The following is a 19,711-nucleotide window of genomic DNA, read 5'->3' as shown; positions in this document are numbered from 1 at the left end:
GAATTAAAGAAAAAAAAAAAATACACACAAATGGAATACAAATATATACCACACTCTACCCATAGGGGTAACGTAGGGGTAGAAATCTTGTATATAAAAATCAGTATCAAATAAGGTCTGTGCAGACAAGTGCATTATTTCCAGTGTGATCCCCTTCCCTATTGATATTTCGGGGTGGGGGGGGGGGGGGGGTGCGGGTTCATCAACCATGAATGCAAAGAGAACACAGAGACCAGCAAAACAGACAGACAAGGGTGTAATTAAAATTCAACAATCATTTTTAGTAAGGAGTGCAAATAATATGGAGGCTAGAAAAGACAAGAAACAACAGGCAATCCTAGCAATCTCACATATTAATCTCATGCAGTAGAAATGGGCACCGGATGATACCAGCCATGGATCCCCACCCTAAATCGGAACCCTCTTACTCATCGAGAATGAATTACAGAAACGTATCACAAAATTAATGTTACATTTGGGACCTGTGGCTGTGAAGAAGAGAAACAGTCCAGTGTGAAGAAAGGAGGGAGGAAAAGAAAAAAAAAAAGGACACCCGGGTACAGCTGTCAGACCAGACAGGAAAGACATCAACCCCCTGAAGACCCACCATCACCCCACAGGGGCAGTGATATCAGGACAAGTCACCACAGAAGAATGTCAGCATTAAAAAAAACTTCAAGTTTCATTATTTTTGGCGGTCGGATAAATTATACAGATTGATCATATGTGGTCCACTCGTCACCTGGTCCAGTACCAGGTCTGGGGGCCCCAAACACTTCATACACCATTTTATTATACCTCCCTTTGAGGCTCTGGAGGTTTTTTTTTTTTTTTTGGGGGGGGGGGCATATATTGCTCAGCAATGACTTCAGCAAGCGAGGGGTTAAATGGCAGGGTCCTGCCCTGCATGTGGGGTAAAATTAGTTCCCCCCCTTGTCACACAGTGCAAGGAGTTTGTAGAAACGCCAACAGCAGCAGATCACCGGCCACAACCATGGTGGGCATCTTTGGTTGGCATCCTGGCAGAAGCCCAGTGTTATCGCTGCTTTTTCTTCTGCTTCAGCGCCTTCCTCCTCTTGAGGATCATCTCATAGAGTTTGTCCATGCCCTCTGTCAGCCCCTCTCCAATGATGGCACAGGCCGGCTGGACGTGGTAAGGGGTAGATGGGCTCAGCTCCTGCAGGGCCAGCTGCCTCTCAATCTCCACCACTGCCAGGGACTTGGGCAGATCCTGCTTGTTGGCGATGACCAGCAGAGGAGTCCCCTGGTTCTCTGCAAACTTAGTCACTTTGTGCAGCTCGGTCTTTGCCTCCTCCAGCCGGTCCGAGTCCACAGAGTCCACCACATAGATGATGCCGTCTGTACAGCGGCTGTAGGACTTCCAGAGGGGGCGCAGCTTCTCCTGGCCCCCCACATCCCAGAAGTGACAGCTGATCCCCTTGGCTGCCCCATTGCTCAGTCTTATCCTTTCAGTGTTGAAGCCGATGGTGGGCACAGTGTTCACAAACTCATTAAACTTCAGCCGATATAATACGGTGGTCTTCCCGGCAGAGTCCAGGCCGAGCATGACGATGTGCAGAGACTGGAAGGAGGAGATGTTGGAGGAGATGTTCCCCATGTCTGGAGGCTCAGACACAGCAGCAGCAGCAGCAGCACACGGTGATCACCTGCCTGTGGTGCCCTCTGACGATCCTCAGCCCATGCATGCCCTGACTGTCAGCAGTGTGGCCAGAGACACTGGGATCCCACCCTGCCCAGCCGGCCCTGACAGCCTCACCCACGGTGCATGTCTGTGTGTCACTGGTCATCCAGGGTGAGTGTGGTCTGAGGGATCCCCCGGGTAAACGGAGGGGATGTCATCCAAATCCAGAAGTGCACCCTCCTCCTCCTCAGTGTCTGCTCTTTCTCCTCTTTACCTCCAGTCTTTCTCCCTCCTCCAGCCCTTCACATGATAATGAATCTGCTTCCATAGCCATCAATCTCCTCCCTGCTCACACCCCTAAGACATGGAAGGAGGGGTAGTCTTAAAAGGGCAATTGGAGTAGTGAGAGAAATGCTCTGCAAGGGATCGCTGCTGTGATTGTGCACCTGTGCAGAACTGGACAAATGCAAATAATAAGGCCAGGTTCACAGGATCAGTATTCGGTCAGTATTTCACATCAGTAGTTGTAAAAACCAGGAGAGGAACAATCGGAGGAAAAATATAATAGAAACTCATCACCACTTCTGTATTTATCACCCACTCCTGGTTTTGGGTTACAGATACTGAGGGTCAAATACTGAACAAATACTGAGCGTGTGAACGTGACCAAGGTGTTAAATGGAAATGTTAAATTAAGGCTTTGTTCCTACCTTTAGGGTATGTGCACATGTTGCGGGTTCCTTTGTGGATTTTTCCGTGGGGATTCTGAAAAATCCATTTACCTGCGGATTTACCGCAGATTTTGTGCAGATTTCACCTGTGTTTTTACACCTGCGGATTCCTATTAAGGAATAGGTTAAAACGCTGCGGAATCCGCACGAAGAATTGACAAGCTGCGGAAAATAAACCGCAAGATTTCCGAGCTGAATTTTCCGCAGCATGTGCACTGCGGATTTGGTTTTCCATAGAATTACATGGTACTGTAAACCGCATGGAAAACTGCTGTGAATCCGCAGCGTCAAATCCGCTTCGGATCCGCAGCAAAATCCGCAAGGTTTGCCCATAGCCTTAGCTTTTGATGTTGCAGATTTTCTGCACCCATTAGGTAAAATAGTTGATTTGCTTTTTTCACAAATCCGCATTGTAAGAAACTAACCCAAACCTCATTGTGGGATCATTACATGCCTCTTTGTCACCCATCCATACCTCCACACCCCCCTTAGTTAGATAAAAATTATAATTTTTTTCCATCCTTTGCTGTTGAGGTTGGGGTTAGGGTTGTGTTAGGGTTGGGGTTGGGTTTGGTGTTAAGGTTGGAGCTAGAACTGTTTTTTTTTTTCAAAAGTAAAAAAAAAATGATGATATGATAGTTAAGTGTGAGTGCAAGTGGTCGCTACTCGAGTTTGCATCAGGTGCTCTGGTATGCACAGAGTATCACAGATCTCTGCATGTTTTTGTTGGGGGGGTGTATAAAAGCCACAAAACATGCAGGGCAGGGACTTGAGCATGTCACTCGAGCACCAGCGATTCTTGGTGCATACCTAAGCACCCAATGCAAACTGGAATAGCGAGAACTTGCGCTCAACACTAATGTCGACGTATTCAACATGACGTCCTGATGTTCTCAAATTCTGTGTTGTACCTGTGGGTTCAAAATATTCTTTATACCCCTGGATAAAATCCTTGAATGGTTGTGGTTTCTAAAATGGGGTCATTTGTCGGAGGTTTCCACTGTTTAGACAGATCAGGGGTTCTCCAAGCGCGACATGGCATCCGCTCTCGATTCCAGCCAATTTTGCGTTCAAAAAGTCAAACGGTGCTCCTTCTGTTCTGAGCCCTGACATGCACCCAAATACTAGATTTCCCCTACATACTGGGTATCGGCATGCTCAGGAGAAATTGCACAACAAATTTTGTGGTCCATTTTCTGCTGTTACCTTTGTGAAAATAAAAAAATTGGAGTATAAAGTAAATTTTTTTGTGAAAAAAAGTTAAATGTTCATGTTTTCCATTCACATTGCTTCAGTTCTCATGAAGCAACTGAAGGGTTAATAAACTTCTATAATGTTGTTTTGAACACCTTGAGGGGTGCAGTTTTTATAATGGTGTCACTTTTGGGTATTTTTTGTCATGTAGACCCCTCAAAGTCACTTCAACTGTGATGTGGTCCCTAAAAAATATGGTGTTGTTGGAAAAATGACAAATCTCTGGTCAACTTTTACCACTTATCAATTTTGCTAATAAAGTAAAAAAAAACACACTGAAGAAATTTTACCACTATCATGAAGTACAATATGTCACAAAAAACAATCTAAGAATCACCGGTATCCGTTGAAGTGTTCCAGAGTTATTACCTCATAAAGTGACAGTGGTCAGAATTGTAAAATTTGGCCTGGTCATTAAGGTCAAAATTGGCTCTGTCCCTAAGAAGTTAAAGCATGACACAGCAACAAGAGACAAAAACATGCAGCACCACAAACGTGATGAAAACGCATGTAAAAAAACAAACACAAAGACACAAAGCGGTTTTATCATATTTGCAGAACTCTACAGCATCAAAAACACACCACAAGCTCATTGGGGGAATGTAGCCTTAAGGTACCTTCACACTGAACAACATTACAACGATAACGATAGCGATCCGTGACGTTGCAGCGTCCTGGATAGCGATATCGTTGTGTTTGACACGCAGCAGCGATCTGGATCCTGTTGTGACATTGCTGGTCGGCGCTAGAAGGCCAGAACTTTATTTCGTCGCTGGATCACCCGCTGACATCACTGGATCGGCGTGTGTGACGCCGATCCAGCAATGTGTTCACTGGTAACCAGGGTAAATATCGGGTTACTAAGCGCAGGGAGGCGCTTAGTAACCCGATGTTTACCCTGGTTACCCTTGTAAATGACTGTGAGCGCCGGCCGTAGAGCACAGCGGTGACGTCACCGCTGTGCTCTGCTTTACGGCCGGCCGGCGCTCTTTACATTTTACGGCCGGCCGGCGTTTACATTTACAATGGTAACCAGGGTAAACATCGGGTTACTAAGCGCGGCCCTGGTTACCCGGGGACTTAGTCATCATTGGTCGCTGGAGAGCTGTCTGTGTGACAGCTCTCTAGCGACCACACAAGGACTTTCCAACGATCACGGCCAGGTCGTATCGCTGGTCGTGATCGTTGGAAAGTTGCTGAGTGTGACGGTACCTTTAGGCCACGTGCAAACGTTGAGTATTTGGTAAGATTTTTACCTCAGTTTAACCAGGAGTGGAGCAATCAGAGGAAAAGTATAAGGCCGGCTTCACACTTGCGAGTTTTACGGACGTAAGAGCGCAGAAACTACGTCTGTAAAACTCGCAAAAAATACGGCACAATTATTCTCTATGCCTCTGCTCCTATCTGCCGTATTTTACTGATCAGTATTATACGGCTTTCTACGGCCGTACAAAATCGCAGCATGCTGCGTTTGTCACCGTACTGCGCAAGAAATACGCCAATGAAAGTCTATGGAAGCGTGAAAAATACGGATTACACACGGACAAGCAGTGTGACTTGCGAGAAATACGCAGCGCTGTTAGAGAGAAAAGCCGGCAATTCAGTGCGGTGTACAGTAAAATCACACTGACAGCTTACAGTAGAATAGGTAGAATAAATGTGTACACATAGAATAGGTATATATATATATATATATATGTCAATGAGACACATATATGTATATATATTAATATTTATTCCAGCGCTATACAGCTTGAAAGCCGGTAATTCAATTACCGGCTTTTTCTTTCTCCTTCCTAAAACCCGACATGATTTGAGACATGGTTTACATACAGTAAACCATGTCTTCTCTCCATTTTTTTTGCAGATTCCACACTACTAATGTCAGTAGAGTGTATCTTCAAAATTTGGCCGTTCTAGCTCTTAAAATAAAGGGTTAAATGGCGGAAAAAATTGGCGTGGGCTCCCGCGCAATTTTCTCCGCCAGAGTAGTAAAGCCAGTGACTGAGGGCAGATATTAATAGCCTGGAGAGGGTCCATGGTTATTGGCCCCCCCCTGGCTAAAAATATCTGCCCCCAGCCACCCCAGAAAAGGCACATCTGGAAGATGCGCCTATTCTGGCACTTGGCCACTCTCTTCCCATTCCCGTGTAGCGGTGGGATATGGGGTAATGAAGGGTTAATGCCACCTTGCTATTGTAAGGTGACATTAAGCCTAATTAATAATGGAGAGGCGTCAATTATGACACCTATCCATTATTAATCCAATTGTAGTAAAGGGTTAAATAAAACACAAACACATTATTTAAAATTATTTTAATGAAATAAAAACAATGGTTGTTGGAGTATTTTATTCTACGCCCAATCCAGTCACTGAAGACCCTCGTTCTGTGAAAGAAAAAACATAATAAACCAACAATATACTTACCCTCCGCAGATCTGTAACGTCCAACGATGTAAATCCTTCTGAAGGGGTTAAAACATTTTGCAGCAAGGAGCTTTGCTAATGCAATGCTACTCCTCGCTGCAAAACCCCGGGGAATGAGTCTAAATATAGATCAATGAGCTATATTTAGCTTCATTTGCGGTGAGGCGCCCTCTGCTGGATGTTCATAGATCGTGGGAACTTTCCTAGACAGTATATATATATATTTTTTTCTTTTTGGGACACATGGATCATTTCTATAGCGGTATGTTGGTTTTGCAAGCCTGCGAGAAAACCACGCAGTACGGATGCCATACGGATTACATACGGAGGATGCCATGCGCAAAAAACGCTGACACACCCTGCCTACGGAGGAGCTACGGACCACTATTTTCGGGACATTTCAGCGTATTATGGCCGTAATATACGGACCGTATTTTCATACGCTGAGTGTGAAACCGGCCTAATAGAAACACGTCACCACTTCTGTATTTATCACCCACTCCTGGTTTTGGCTTACAAATACTGAGGTAAAAGTCACCAAATACTCAACATGTGCATGTGGCCTTAAGGGGTGGTGTGGAGGTCAAATAAATGTTAATCTAAATCCCTATCTGATTCTGTAAGTGTAAGGCCAGAATCACACATGCGAGAAATATGTCCGAGTCTCGCATGTTAATACCTGGCACTGCCACCGTCTCTCTGGAGCGGAGCGTGCGGCTGCATGTATTGCTATGCGGCCGCACTCTCTGCTCCTGAGGCAATGCCGGGTATTACCATGCGAGACTCGGACGTATTTCTCGCATGTGTGATCCCGGCCTAAGGAGGAAGACCGGGCGACGGGTACCTGCATCATGCCAGATCTGAAACTGCTGAGGCTACGTCCCATGTTTCCCGGGGGAAAGTATAGGGGACCGGACAAGCCCCATGACCCAGGGAGAGGGTGCGTGGCTAAGTCAGGCGGTGAGGAAAACGCGCAAGAAGAGACACACGGTTTCCCATCGTCAGGGAGAGTGCAGAGGTGTGTGCAGCTCGCTCCACACCCAGCGCAGCAGAGCCGAGACGTGCTGCGACCAGGCTTAGGCCGGTGTCACATTGGCGTTTAAAACGGCCGAGTGCAATGCGATAAAAAATCGCATTGCACTCGGACCAATATTAAGTTATGGGGCCGCTCCCAGCAGCCGACTTTTTGTCGGCCGTTTTCCTCGGTCCGAGACAATCGCAGGAAAACTCGCGGCTCACTCGCACCCATATAAGCCTATGGGTGCGAGTGAGACAGCGCACATCACTCGGATAACATCCGAGTGATGTGCGCTATAAGCGGACCCCAGCAATGAAGGAGATGGAAAAATTCATTTCTCTGCCTCCTCCGCAGCTGTGCTCCGATCCTCCCTGTGCGAGAGAATCGGAGCACAGACGCATGACACTCGGCTCCTGCTCTGCTGCGAGCAGGAGCCGAGGGTCATTAGCATATCGCATCCGATGCTCTCGCATCGGATGTGATACGCCAGTGTGACGCCGGCCTCACCCAAATGTTCCAGCGGGACAAAGACAGAGGTGAGCGCCGTGCGCTCATACAGAGAAGTGTGGGCCGGCTACAGGACACTGAGGTGCGATACCCTCTGCTGGCTAGCGCGCATCAGATCACTTTAGCTACAGGGACTCCTGCAGCTTCCTTCACTTTGGCTGCACAGGCTTGTGGATTAGGGGCTCAGCAGGTAAAATTGGAGACCGACTTCTGCCACCAGAAGTTGGACCGTTAAAGGGAACCTGTCACCCCCCCTCCCCCCCCCAGGCATTTTTAACTAAAAGAGCCACCTTGTGCAGCACTAATGCTGCATTCTGTCAAGGTGGCTCTTTTAGTTCGGGTCCCTGCAAACGCTGAAATAATCGCTTTTATAATGTGCCCCTCATACCTGAATTTGTCAGGGGGGGGGGCATGTCTTTTCCCCCTGACACAAACACCTCCCAGCCATCACTCAGGGCCTCCATGCGCCGACCTCCATTTTCTTCCGTGTTTTTTGCGCGGTTTTGATGCGGTTTTTGCGTGTTTTGCGCAGTTTTTCCCAAACACTTCCCAATGCATTAGACAGTGGGAAAACCGCGAAAAAACCACAAAATTAATGAGCAGGTTTATTATTTTTCTGCAATGCGTTTTTCATGCGGAAAAATGCATATCATGTGCACAGAAATTGCGGATTTCATTAAAAATGATAGGATGCTTAATGTATGCAGATTATTTGTGGTTTTATAGCGTTTTTATAGCGCAAAAACGCTAAAAAAAACGCAAATAATCTGCAACGTGTGCACATAGCCTTATTCTTCCAGTAATTCCTGTTTACTGTTTATTAACTCCCTGCAAGGAGATCATTTTCATCTTTACTGTTAAATTAAATAATATTGTGACACCACATTGCTCTGCAATCCCTGCGTACTGCATCTCAGCACCTGCTTACATAATCTACACTAATTTCTAACACACTTCTATTAAAAATTCCCTACGCTTCCGAAATTGAGGACAGATCTCTATTGAGTGAATAGATGTCAGTAAATATTTGTACTGTGTACGTTTCCTCCAATATTACAAACCTTTACGTTTCTTAAAGCAGGCAGCAGGTCATACCTATTAATTACTTTTATATTCTTCACGTGTTATGTGGTCGGCGCTCGTAGCAAGTGAGCATTTCTGCTGCACACAGGCAATCTCATCATCGTCTGTATGTAGCAGAGGTGATCGGACAAGTGCAGCTTCAAATCTCCCATGGAGACTATTGAAGCATGCAAAAAGTTAAAAAAAAAGTTTAAAATATATATATATATATATATATATATGTTCAAACCACCCTTCTTTAGCCCCATTCAAAATAAATAAAAAAAATCAAACATACACATATTTGGTATCGCCGCTTTCAGAATCGCCCATCTATCAATATAAAAAAAAAAAAGTTAACCCGATTGGTAAACGGCGTAACGAGAAAAAAACAACGCCAAAATTACTTTTTTTTAGTCACCGTTACATTGCAAAAAAATAACGGGCGATCAAAACATCATATCCACACTAAAATGGTATCAATAAAAATGTCAGCTCGGCACGCAAAAAATAAGCCCTCACCCAGCCCCAGATCACAAAAAATGGAGACACTACAGGTCTCGGAAAATGGTGCCATTTTTTTCCCAAAGTTTGGATTTTTGTTTTCTACACTTAAATAAAAAAGAACCTAGACATGTTTGGTGTCTATGAACTCGTAATGACCTGGAGAATCATAATGGCAGGTCAGTTTTAGCATTTAGTGAACATGGTAAAAAAAAAAAAAAAAACAACTGTGGAATTTACACTTTTTTTGCAATTTCACCACACTTTGAATTAATTTATTTCCTGTTTTCCAGTACACGATATGTTAAAACCAATAGTGTCGTTCAAAAGTACTACTTGTCCCTCAAAAAACAAGCCCTCACATGGCCATATTGGCAGAAAAATAAAAAAAGTTGTGGCTCAGCGAAGAAGGTGAGCAAAAAAATGAAAATACCTATCCGTGATTTTTCTCATGCATATAAACTTAGACCGTTATTCATTGGTGTTTTGTGCGTGTGTCACTTTTTATCATCAGTTTTTCATCAGTGATTTTTTATGTATGGAAAATAAAAAAAATTGGAAAGCTTCTCCTATACATTGCAGTGTTATTCATGCACCGCACATCCATGGTCTGGCTGTGATTTGGTAACTTGTGTCTCGGATCAAAAACTGACATATAACCATTCGGTTCTCCTGAAAAACACGGACATGTGAACAGCCCCATACTGTAGACCATAATGGGTATGTGTTCTGTTAGGCTGCTTTCACACATCAGCTTTTTGCCATCAGTCACAATCAGTCGAATTGTGAAAAAAACGGATCTAGCAAAAGTTGCTGCTGGATCCGTTTTTTTTCTCATAGACTTGTATTAGCGACGGATGGCCTCACGTGTTATCCGTTTTTCGCCGGATCTGTTGATAATTGTTTATCCGGCGGCCGGAGAAAATGGGCATAGTTTCTTTTTTTTGTGTCCGTCGTAAAAACAGACAGCGACGGATCCGTCGCCGTCCGTCGTTTGCTAGAATGGAAGCCTATGGCGCCGGATCCATGAAATGATGCAATCCGGTGACGGATTCAGTTTTTTTTAACTGAGCATGCTCTGATTTATTTAGCATCCAATTAGCCGGATCAGCTAGTCGGATCTGTCGAAAAATGGATCTGTCTAATCAGTTTTTCACAAATGCGATGGATCAGTTTTTTTCACAATTCAACGGATTGTGACTGATGGCAAAAAACTGATGTGTGAAAGCAGCCTATTAGTGAAAAACATTGATAGAAAACGTAAGTGACTCACGGACATCTGGATGAGAAGTGCATTGAGAGACGCCAAATGCATCTAGTCGGCGGGAGACTGTCAGTATTAAAATTGTATATTTCTGGTAACGTGACCGCTCGTTTGCATTGACAACATTGGGGAATCCTGACTGCGTGTATAATGCACACTGTCACGATTCAGAAGCCTACAGTAACATAGAGTGTGCTTTGCAGACTTGTGTCAAGCCTGGACAATCCTTTTAAGGGTATGTGCACACGTAGGTGGGATGTCTTCGGATTGTTCCGCACCTGTTTTTGTAAATCCACAGGTATACCGCACTTCGGATTTACGGCAGAATTACCGTGGATTTACGGCGTTTTTTGTGCGGATTCCACCTGTGGTTTTACACCTGCGGATTCCTATTATGGAGCAGGTGTAAACCGCAGCGGAATCCGCACAAAGAATTGACATGCTGCGGAATAAACAACTCAGCGTTTCCAGGCGTTTTTTTTTGCAGCATGTGCACTGTGGATTTTGTTTTCCATAGGTTTACATGGTACTGTAAACTCATGGAAAACTGCTGCAGATCCGCAGCGTCAAAACCACAGCGGATCTGCTGCAAAATCCGTAGCGTGTGCACATACCCTTAGAATACATTTACTTTTCTGGATTCCAAGCCCAAACAAGATTAATACATTCACATTTGAGGCTATCTTCAGACTGCTATACTACAACTCTGGCTGCAAATTACAGAGATGACTGGTCGGTGTGCAGTTCTGTGTGCTTATAGCTCAGGGGTCCCCAACCTTTCTTACCTTGAGAGCCACATTCCGCTATGAAAGTTGGTCGAAAGCCACAATGCAGATAAAGTCATAGAAAAACCTAGAGAAGGCAGAAATAATAACATGCAGATTTTCACTTTCACTCTATCCTTATGTATTTTACATTATTGTTATGCAAATTGCTTACTCAAAGAGGACTTGAACTCTAGTGCCACCTATTGGAAGTAGCTATCTTAAAAGAAAATACCCTTTAACAGTCCCATAAGATGCTTCATATATTATTGGCCCTATATACTGCTCCATATGTAATTGGCCCCATATACTGCTCCATATTGAATTGGCCCCATAAGAAACTCCATATGGAATTGGCCCCATTAAGAAGCTCCATATAGAATTGGCTCCATTAAGAACCTCCATATAGAATTGGCCCCATAAGAAGCTCCATATAGAATTGGCCCCATAAGAAGTTCCATATAGAATTGGCCCCATTAAGAAGCTCCATATAGAATTGGCCCCATAAGAAGCTCCATATAGAATTGGCCCCATAAGATGCTCCATATTAAATTGGCCCCATAAGATGCCCCCTATAGAATTGGCCCCATAAGATGCCCCCTATAGAATTGGCCCCATAAGATGCTCCATATAGAATTAGCCCCATATAATGCTCCATATATGGGCCCTTCTGATGGTCCTCATACATTGCTCCAAATAAAAAAAAATGAAATACTTCTCGTTGCTTGTCGCTGCTCTGGACTCCTCAGCGTCTTCCTGCTCTGTGCTGTGACTGCTCAGGCAGAGGGCAAACACTGGTGATGTCATCGCGCCCTCTGACCTGAACGTCACAGTCAGAGAATGGAAGACACTGCAGCACTGGAACCGGGAGAGGTAAGTATCGCATGTGTCGGGGCCTGGAGCGGGGGGGGAAATGTCATGCCAGTGTCCCCGGCGGCGAGTGGGCCCCCTGCCTGCTCAGGGCCCCGGCACTTGCCCGGGTGCTGACGTCGGCCATGGGTGGGTATTAAAGGCAGCGGGGCGGCTCCCTGGGGACTATTTTTCTGTGACCATCAGTGAGCCACATGTCAGGAGCAGGCGAGCCACATGTGGCTCGCAAGCTACGGGTTGGGGACCCCTGTTATAGCTGATGACGGTAGAAGCTCATGATATGCATTATCCTGTGCCATAAAATAGACCAGACTAGTGTACGCTGTGATTTTATTTTTCCATATGGATCATTGGTGATCAGATGCATTGGCACATATTAATATTGGGTCCGTTGAGCACATGCATTATCACACCGACTGTATAAACACTCTTGTCTAAGCAAGTCCTTAAAGTTCTTGGGAAAGCAATACTCCAGTACTGTGCATGGCGGGCCACCTCGCTCACTTCCATGATGTCGTTGCCCTTTTAAGAAGAAAATGTGTATTTATTTGAAGCTGTGAGTAGGGAAACCTCTTATCATGTACAAGGAAGGAAGGAGAGATAGCAAGAGAGATTCTGCACTGAGAAGCAAGGAGTCTTGAAGAATATATCAGGTGTATATCCGCATGTGACCAGAATAGTCAGGACCCAAAATGTTAGAATGTTTTATCTGTTATGAGACTGTTTTATCATTTATTGTCCATCTCAATGTAGGTACCGTATCATTTGCACTGTTGAAAATGTCTTGCACAGCAATATCACAATCTTTCAAGTTTCCAGCTGTGTGCGACCAGTTTTAGGCCAGCCTCACATGTCCAGTTTTTTCCAGTACATGAAGAAACTGTCCCAGAGCTGTCCGTGTGTGCACGTAGACCATCTGTGTGTCATCCATGTGATGTCCGTGTGCTGTCCGTGTATTGAAACAATTTGTTTCAATTTTAACCCTATGACTTTAAAAAAGCACACGGACAGCACACGGACGGCACACGGACGGCATCCGTGTGCAGTACGTGTTTTACACGCACCCATTGACTTTAATGGGTCTGTGTGATCCGTGCGCTCCCACGAACACTGACATGTCTCCGTGTTTTGCACACGGACACACGGTCCGTGAAAACACGCTGACATCTGCAGAGACACATTTATATTAATGTGTCTACGTGAGTCAGTGTCTCCGGTACGTGAAGAAACTGTCAACCTCACGTACCGGAGCCACTGACGTGTGAAACCGGCCTTACACATACAGGAGACTGTGGGCTTCACAGGAATAAAGGTATGTTACACATCGTCTTTTTCAGCCAGAAAACGCTTAAAGGGAACCTGTCACCAGGAATAACGCTGTTGACCTGCAGATATGGGGTTAATCTGCAGGTTAACCATGTTATTATGCTGCCCGGCCCCTGCTGCACGCAGCTGAATGCAGTGGGGAGAAAATGATCTTTATTCTCCCCATTAGCATTTGGTATTTAGTCATAGGGGCGGAGCGGCGCTAGTTCAGTCACCAATTCGGAGTGGCTGCTGTAGCCGCACCCTTGTCTCTATGACTAAATACTAATGGGGAGAAGAAAATAATTTTCTCCCCCACTGCATTTGGCTGCCTACAGGCGCTGGGCAGCATAACGTTGTTAACCTGCAGATTACCCCCATATCTGCAGGTCAACAGCATTATTCCTGGTGACAGGTTCCCTTTAAAAATGCTAAAATGAATTGCATTGCAATGTCAAGTGACTTTTTGGGTCTTGGTTCAGTCTTTTTGAGTTTCCTTTAACTGCTTCAGGCCTTGAAAGCCATGAAGCTGCTAAATGTTGTGACCGGTCCATCCTTAAAGTGAACCTGTCAGCAAGATTTTGTCAAGTAAACTACAGGCATTGTCTGGTTGGCGCTGTTATACTTATTAAAATGTTACCTGGGGTGAAAAAATACGTCTTGTGGTTCTTGTGTAATCAGTGTTAGAAGTTTTCAGATAATCTTATGCTCATGCTCCGGGGCAGGACTGTAGGCAGAGTCTTATTTTCCTGCTCTAGACCAGATAACCCAAGGAAAGACAGGACCACAGGCCGCTCTGAAGCCTATGAGGTCTCATTCTGACGCTCCATGTGCTTACATTGTAAAAGCTAGAGCGCAGCATGACCCTGTGACGTCACTGAGAGGAGGAGCAGTGGTCCTGGAGAGAGCTGCAGAAGGTGAGTATATTAATACACTACACTATATGTATATATACATTTAATGAAGAAGATTATTACTGGAAGTGCTTCTATAAAAATGGATGCAACCCGGATGGAAATCTGAAGTATAAAGTCTGTATTCCTTATTTCATCTGTCTCATGGATCCCAAAAAATTTAATGGCGGAGCCTGTTCCCAAAAATGGAAGAGAATAGAACATGCTCTGAGTCTCAAGGACGGGACACACAGATCCATTTTTAAAACTGATGATTGTATGGATCAATAAAACTTCATGGGTCAGTGTGCTGTCCGAGAAAAAAACAGATGGACGAGGGCATGGATGGACATGGACGTGTCACATGAATGTGTGAATGTTGCCTAAGGCTGAATTCAGACGTCCATATTTCACGATCCATACAACATATTCAGTCCCCTGATCGGCTGCGTGTCTCCTGAGCCAAACTAAAAGCCTCATATGTGTTCGGGTCAAGAGTAATTTTGCTCTCATTGGCGATATGTAAGATAGAGCAGTCAACAAGGGGGAAAATAGTTCCTGAATTATCTGTGTGTAGAGTAAGTGAAGAATATATAAAAGTCATCTTCTCCAAAGACAGAAACTGCTTTGAGTAGAGAAAAACAGATTGTGTTCCTCAGCTAAGCAAATGTGAAGATTTTTAACTTTTTAAATTGTGGAAGTAAATAAGAAAATGCCGATTTGTTCTTTTACTCTGTTTTCCGATGATCGGAGAGCACTCTGCTCTTGCCTCGGGGTAGCAGCTGCTACACCACTAAGTACAAAGTGCTATTCTCCATTGATTCTGATGGTAAGCTGCTTGTAGCTATTGATAGGTCTTAATGGAACAACACATTGCAGCTTTCATGATTAAATATTGACCAAGAAAGTCACACGGGAAACTTTTTGCTATATTCCCCATCAAAACGGTCCATGCATAAATGTAGAATAACACCTCCCCCTCGAAGCCCTATAATATAGAAGAGGCCGATCATTCCATTATGCAGCTGTCCAGATATCCGTGCGAACTCCAGACCATCCAGAGGAGGATGGTCTATCAGGAAATCGGTAGTTTTGCTTTGAATTTGTAATGGCCATACACCAGTGTAATTATTTAGGGAGAACCAGTTGTTAAAACCAGATGGTTCTTGTACAGCTGCAGGGATTATATGTTTTCCCCATGCTCAATATACTGTCCTTCTTGCTCCAACACTGAAAGGTAACTTATAGGACACAGACAGATGATGTATTTCTCATATGAGGATCGCATCACAGTACATGGACTGGCCCAACATCACTCCTGATGTATTTCTATTCAGCTGTCATGGTCAGTCCGAGGATTGCGATGCGATCCTTGTACAAGAAATACAGCCGTCTGTCTACACCCTCAGGGTAAGGCCAGATGGTGCTGCTGCTCACATGTAGCCAAAAATACGCTCACTGCTATGGCCACCGCTATGGCCAATTGACGCACTACTATATTTTACAATAGTGCAACCTTCAACCGGTCACGGGTTGGCAGAAATTTGGCTACACAGCTACTGCACTGCCGCTGCACAATCTGGCTCTACCCTTAGTGTTTGCCAGTTTGTAACGATGGTGAACATCTTATTACATCAAAGACTGTAGATATAGCACTTTAGGAACATTTGTATTGATGTGCTGTTGTTACAATGTATGTATGTTGTGTATACAGTATATTGTGCTGTATTGTGCCAGACACTGTATGTGAGCCTTGTGGTCCATGGTACCTAGTGGGGTTGGCATGCTTAGGCAGCAGGGATGATAGTCACTGAGCTGCCAGCTTATAAGAGGGTGAGCAGTGCTCAAGAAGACATTGTGGCAAGTGGTTTTATGTGTTGAAAAATGTTTTTTTTTTAATGATATTTATATATAAAATTTGTGTTTTATCCTTACGGACAGTTTGTGTTCAGTTTCCTGGAAGTTTAACCTCAAGGCCATCCCCAGGGATTGGGAAGGGCTGTCCGTAGAGGAACCAGTGGGACACTGTAGGGATATATTTAGTAGCTCTTTGGGGTTAAGACACAGTTAAATGGTTTGGTAATGGCCCACATACTGGGAGGGATTTATAGCAAACAAAAAGAGGAAGCACTTCCTAATGGGGAGTTCTGGAGGGTTCAGTCAGAGTCTCATACAGTGGTAACTTTCGAATTCAAGTACAATCTGTGATGGGCCCTAACAGTACCAAGCTTTCAAACAGCAGGAGGGTGCACTGAGAGTCTAGCGTAGATCCCTGGATGGTCCGTCCGGGGCCTATGGCCCAGAAGAGTTATTGGAGTCCATGTCTCGTTCTATCTTAAGAGGAAAAGGCCGGTCAGGGAAAAGCAAGAGGAAATGGTGGCAGGCCTCAGGAAAGATGAGTTGCCTGGACAGGAAGTTCCTGGTGCCAACAGGAGCTGATGAGTAGGGACAGTTTGGGCAGAGTGGAGGCAAAACCTAGAAATGTATTGTGAAACTGGAACCATAACCAGAGGCATCTCTGCCCCCTACTGTGTGCCGCAGCTGAATGTACCTGAATTCTAGACTGAAACCAAACCTCTTGACATGACCCATAGATCTCCTGGTGTGTTACTAATCCCAGTCCCCAAGGAAGCAGATGTAGCAGAGGCTTCCAGCCCACAAGTAAGTGAAAAATGAGCACAACAACACAACACATAGGAAAAATATCAGTTTACAGAAGGTGTTTCAGGGTGAAGAGAAGTCAGAATTGGCCTACAGCATCGGCCCTGAGCCTCCTTCATAGGCATGCACATTGTGGTCTGATGTGAGGATGAAGTGTGATGTACCTGTTGTTACCATGTCAAGTTAGAAGGGATCGAGCTTGCTCACCCTGGAATGTGCTGGTGTGCTGCCTGCAAGTAGTAGCAAGCAAGGTTGCCAACAGTCCAGAAATTCCAGGGCAGTTCATAAAAATAGGGCAAATTGCCCTGTTTGTAAAAAAAAATGTGAGACATCCGTGTGCCTTTGTATGCTGAAGAAAGCTGTACAAATTATTTTGACTGCAATTATCATTATTTTGCAGGTCGTACAGAATGCAGCTGATGTCTTCATATTATAATTATGGGTTTATAAATCACTCTTTGGCATTTTGATTGACAGCCCATTCTGCAGTGTGTGTGCAGCATGTGTGTGCAGAGCAGGCTGTCAATCAATGTGTCGGGGAGTGATTACAGCGCACTCACTGTATAGAGAGCGGTGGCTGTAATCACCTCCCCCAGGAACTGACCTAATGGCCTGAAGTGATTGGTTGCACCGAAAATGTGACTTAATTTTCTCCCTATAGTCGCTGCTACAGAAAGCACTATTTAACTGCAGATTACCCCTATATCTGCTGGTAGATTGTGTTTCTTTAGTGACATGTTAACCTTAAGCTTTGAGAAAGTGGGAGACGAGTTTTGAGAGATTTCGAGCATGGCTGCTCAGTGGTTAACACCGTGGCCTTGTAGATCTGGTGTCCTGGGTTTGTGTGCTCTCCCTGTGTTTCTGTGGGTTTCTCCTGGATACTCTGATCTCAGACATGCTGTAAAGACATACTGATAGGGAATTTAGACTGTAAGCCTCAATGTGGACAGTGGGAGAGTATTATATATTGTATGTAGAGATGAACGATTTTTTTTTAATTCAACAGATTTGTCCTCAAAAACTTAATCTGTGGTGAATAAAGAGATTCACAAAGATCTCTCAACTTTGACCCTCAACCACCAAGGTTATTTTGCTACTTACTATGTTTCCAACCATCAAGCAAAGAAGCACTAAGCACAGGCGGACATGACTTTGGGAGGGGTGGACCTTTAACTCCTGCAGCTTTTTTGTGTATCTGTGTAGGCTTTAGGCAAGAGTGATGTTGCTTTAAGATGATGGAGCTCAGTATGTCTGTGCCTAGTTTGTTAAGGTACCGTCACACATAACGATATCTTTAACGATATCGTTGCTTTTTGTGATGTAGCAACGATATCGTTAACGAAATCGTTCTGTGTGACAGCGACCAATGATCAGGCCCCAGCTGGGAGATCGTTGGTCGCTGGGAATGATCAGGACCTTTTTTTTGGTCACTGATCACCCGCTGTCATCGCTGAATCGGCGTGTGTGACGCCGATCCAGCGATGTGTTCACTGGTAACCAGGGTAAACATCGGGTTACTAAGCGCAGGGCCGCGCTTAGTAACCCGATATTTACCCTGGTTACCATTGTAAAAGTAAAAAAAAAACACTACATACTCACATTCCGGTGTCTGTCACGTCCCCCGCCTTCAGCTTCCCGCACTGACTGTGAGCGCCGGCCGTAAAGCACAGCGGTGATGTCACCGCTGTGCCCTGCTTTACGGCCGGCCGGCGCTGACACAGTCATTGCGGGAAGTTGACGGCGGGGGACGTGACAAGCACCGGAATGTAAGTATGTACTGTTTTTTTTTTTTTACATTTACAATGGTAACCAGGGTAAATATCGGGTTACTAAGCCCGGCCCTGCGCTTAGTAACCCGATGTTTACCCTGGTTACCCAGGGACTTCGGCATTTCGGCATCGTTGGTCGCTGGAGAGTTGTCTGTGTGACAGCTCTCCAGCGACCACACAACGACTTACCAACGATCACAGCCAGATCGAATCGCTGGTCGTGATCGTTGGTAAATCGTTAAGTGTAACTGTACCTTTACTGTGAGGTCGGTCACGGCTTTGCGGTTTAGGAGTCAGGTGGAAGTTGCAGACAAGTTAAGGTGGACTTATTTTAACTAATAGAGGATGTAAAACCTCATGCTGGTGAGCAGGCTCGGCTTTGGTGGCCAGCCTCAAGGACGTTGTAATGGTAGCGTCAATCAGGGGCGGGCACGGTGGTTAAGCACAGGACTGAGGATAATAGGGTCATTGGTGCCCTGAAAGTTTATTGGCTCTGCTTGAATGGCAAGCCCTTATTGGCTTAAATAAAGATGTGGCCATTTTGACAACCAAAATAATATGCTTTGTGTATTTATTCCAGTGTCTAGGTTTACTGCAGTTATGGTTGTTTTCAGATGGAGTGGGGTCCGTCTCATATCCAAAAGTCATGTGTCATTGTTGTGAAATTAAAGTAATCTGTTAACTGTTGCTCTCAGTGAACATTACTTTAAAGTCTGTTTAATGTCTCTCTCTGACCGGAAGGAAGAACTGGAGGAAACATCACCTGCCCTCCCGCCCTGTTATAATAACTGTCCTACAACACTTTATTCATCTATTGATTGTATAATGAGGAATGATTTATTGTATTTGCTTAATTTCCCATTGTATATCTTGTACTAGGTCCAAATGTATCATGGCTATAAAGAGTTAACATTAGCATTAACCTCTAAGCCCAAGGGAAGGGCAATCCTTCAGCCATGGTTCCCTAGAGGTTTCCTCCATAGTGTTTATTTTCCTCTCCTGAGTGCTGTAGGATGACTCTTTGTGAGTCGGAGGTTTG

At 44.8% G+C, this 19,711-nt stretch overlaps 1 protein-coding gene across 1 annotated transcript; it reads right to left on the bottom strand.

Annotated features, from left to right (window-relative positions):
* Nucleotides 1-260: 260 nt before the first annotated feature.
* ARL4C (ARF like GTPase 4C) lies at nucleotides 261-1,942 on the bottom strand. Its single transcript, XM_069733311.1, has one exon. It carries the CDS (start codon nucleotides 1,616-1,618, stop codon nucleotides 1,037-1,039), a length of 582 nt encoding a protein of 193 aa, XP_069589412.1. The 5' UTR covers nucleotides 1,619-1,942; the 3' UTR covers nucleotides 261-1,036.
* Between the last annotated feature and the right edge of the window lie 17,769 nt (nucleotides 1,943-19,711).

Source organism: Ranitomeya imitator, chromosome 7 (genome assembly GCF_032444005.1).
Source record: "Ranitomeya imitator isolate aRanImi1 chromosome 7, aRanImi1.pri, whole genome shotgun sequence".
NCBI classification, from domain to species: domain Eukaryota; kingdom Metazoa; phylum Chordata; class Amphibia; order Anura; family Dendrobatidae; genus Ranitomeya; species Ranitomeya imitator.
Note: the sequence above shows the minus strand (reverse complement) of the source record. Positions and strands in the feature narration are given on the sequence as shown.

Coding starts and splice junctions, on each gene's coding strand:
- ARL4C (XM_069733311.1), bottom strand. CDS start 1,618: ATGGGGAACATCTCCTCCAACATCTCCTCCTTCCAGTCTCTGCACATC.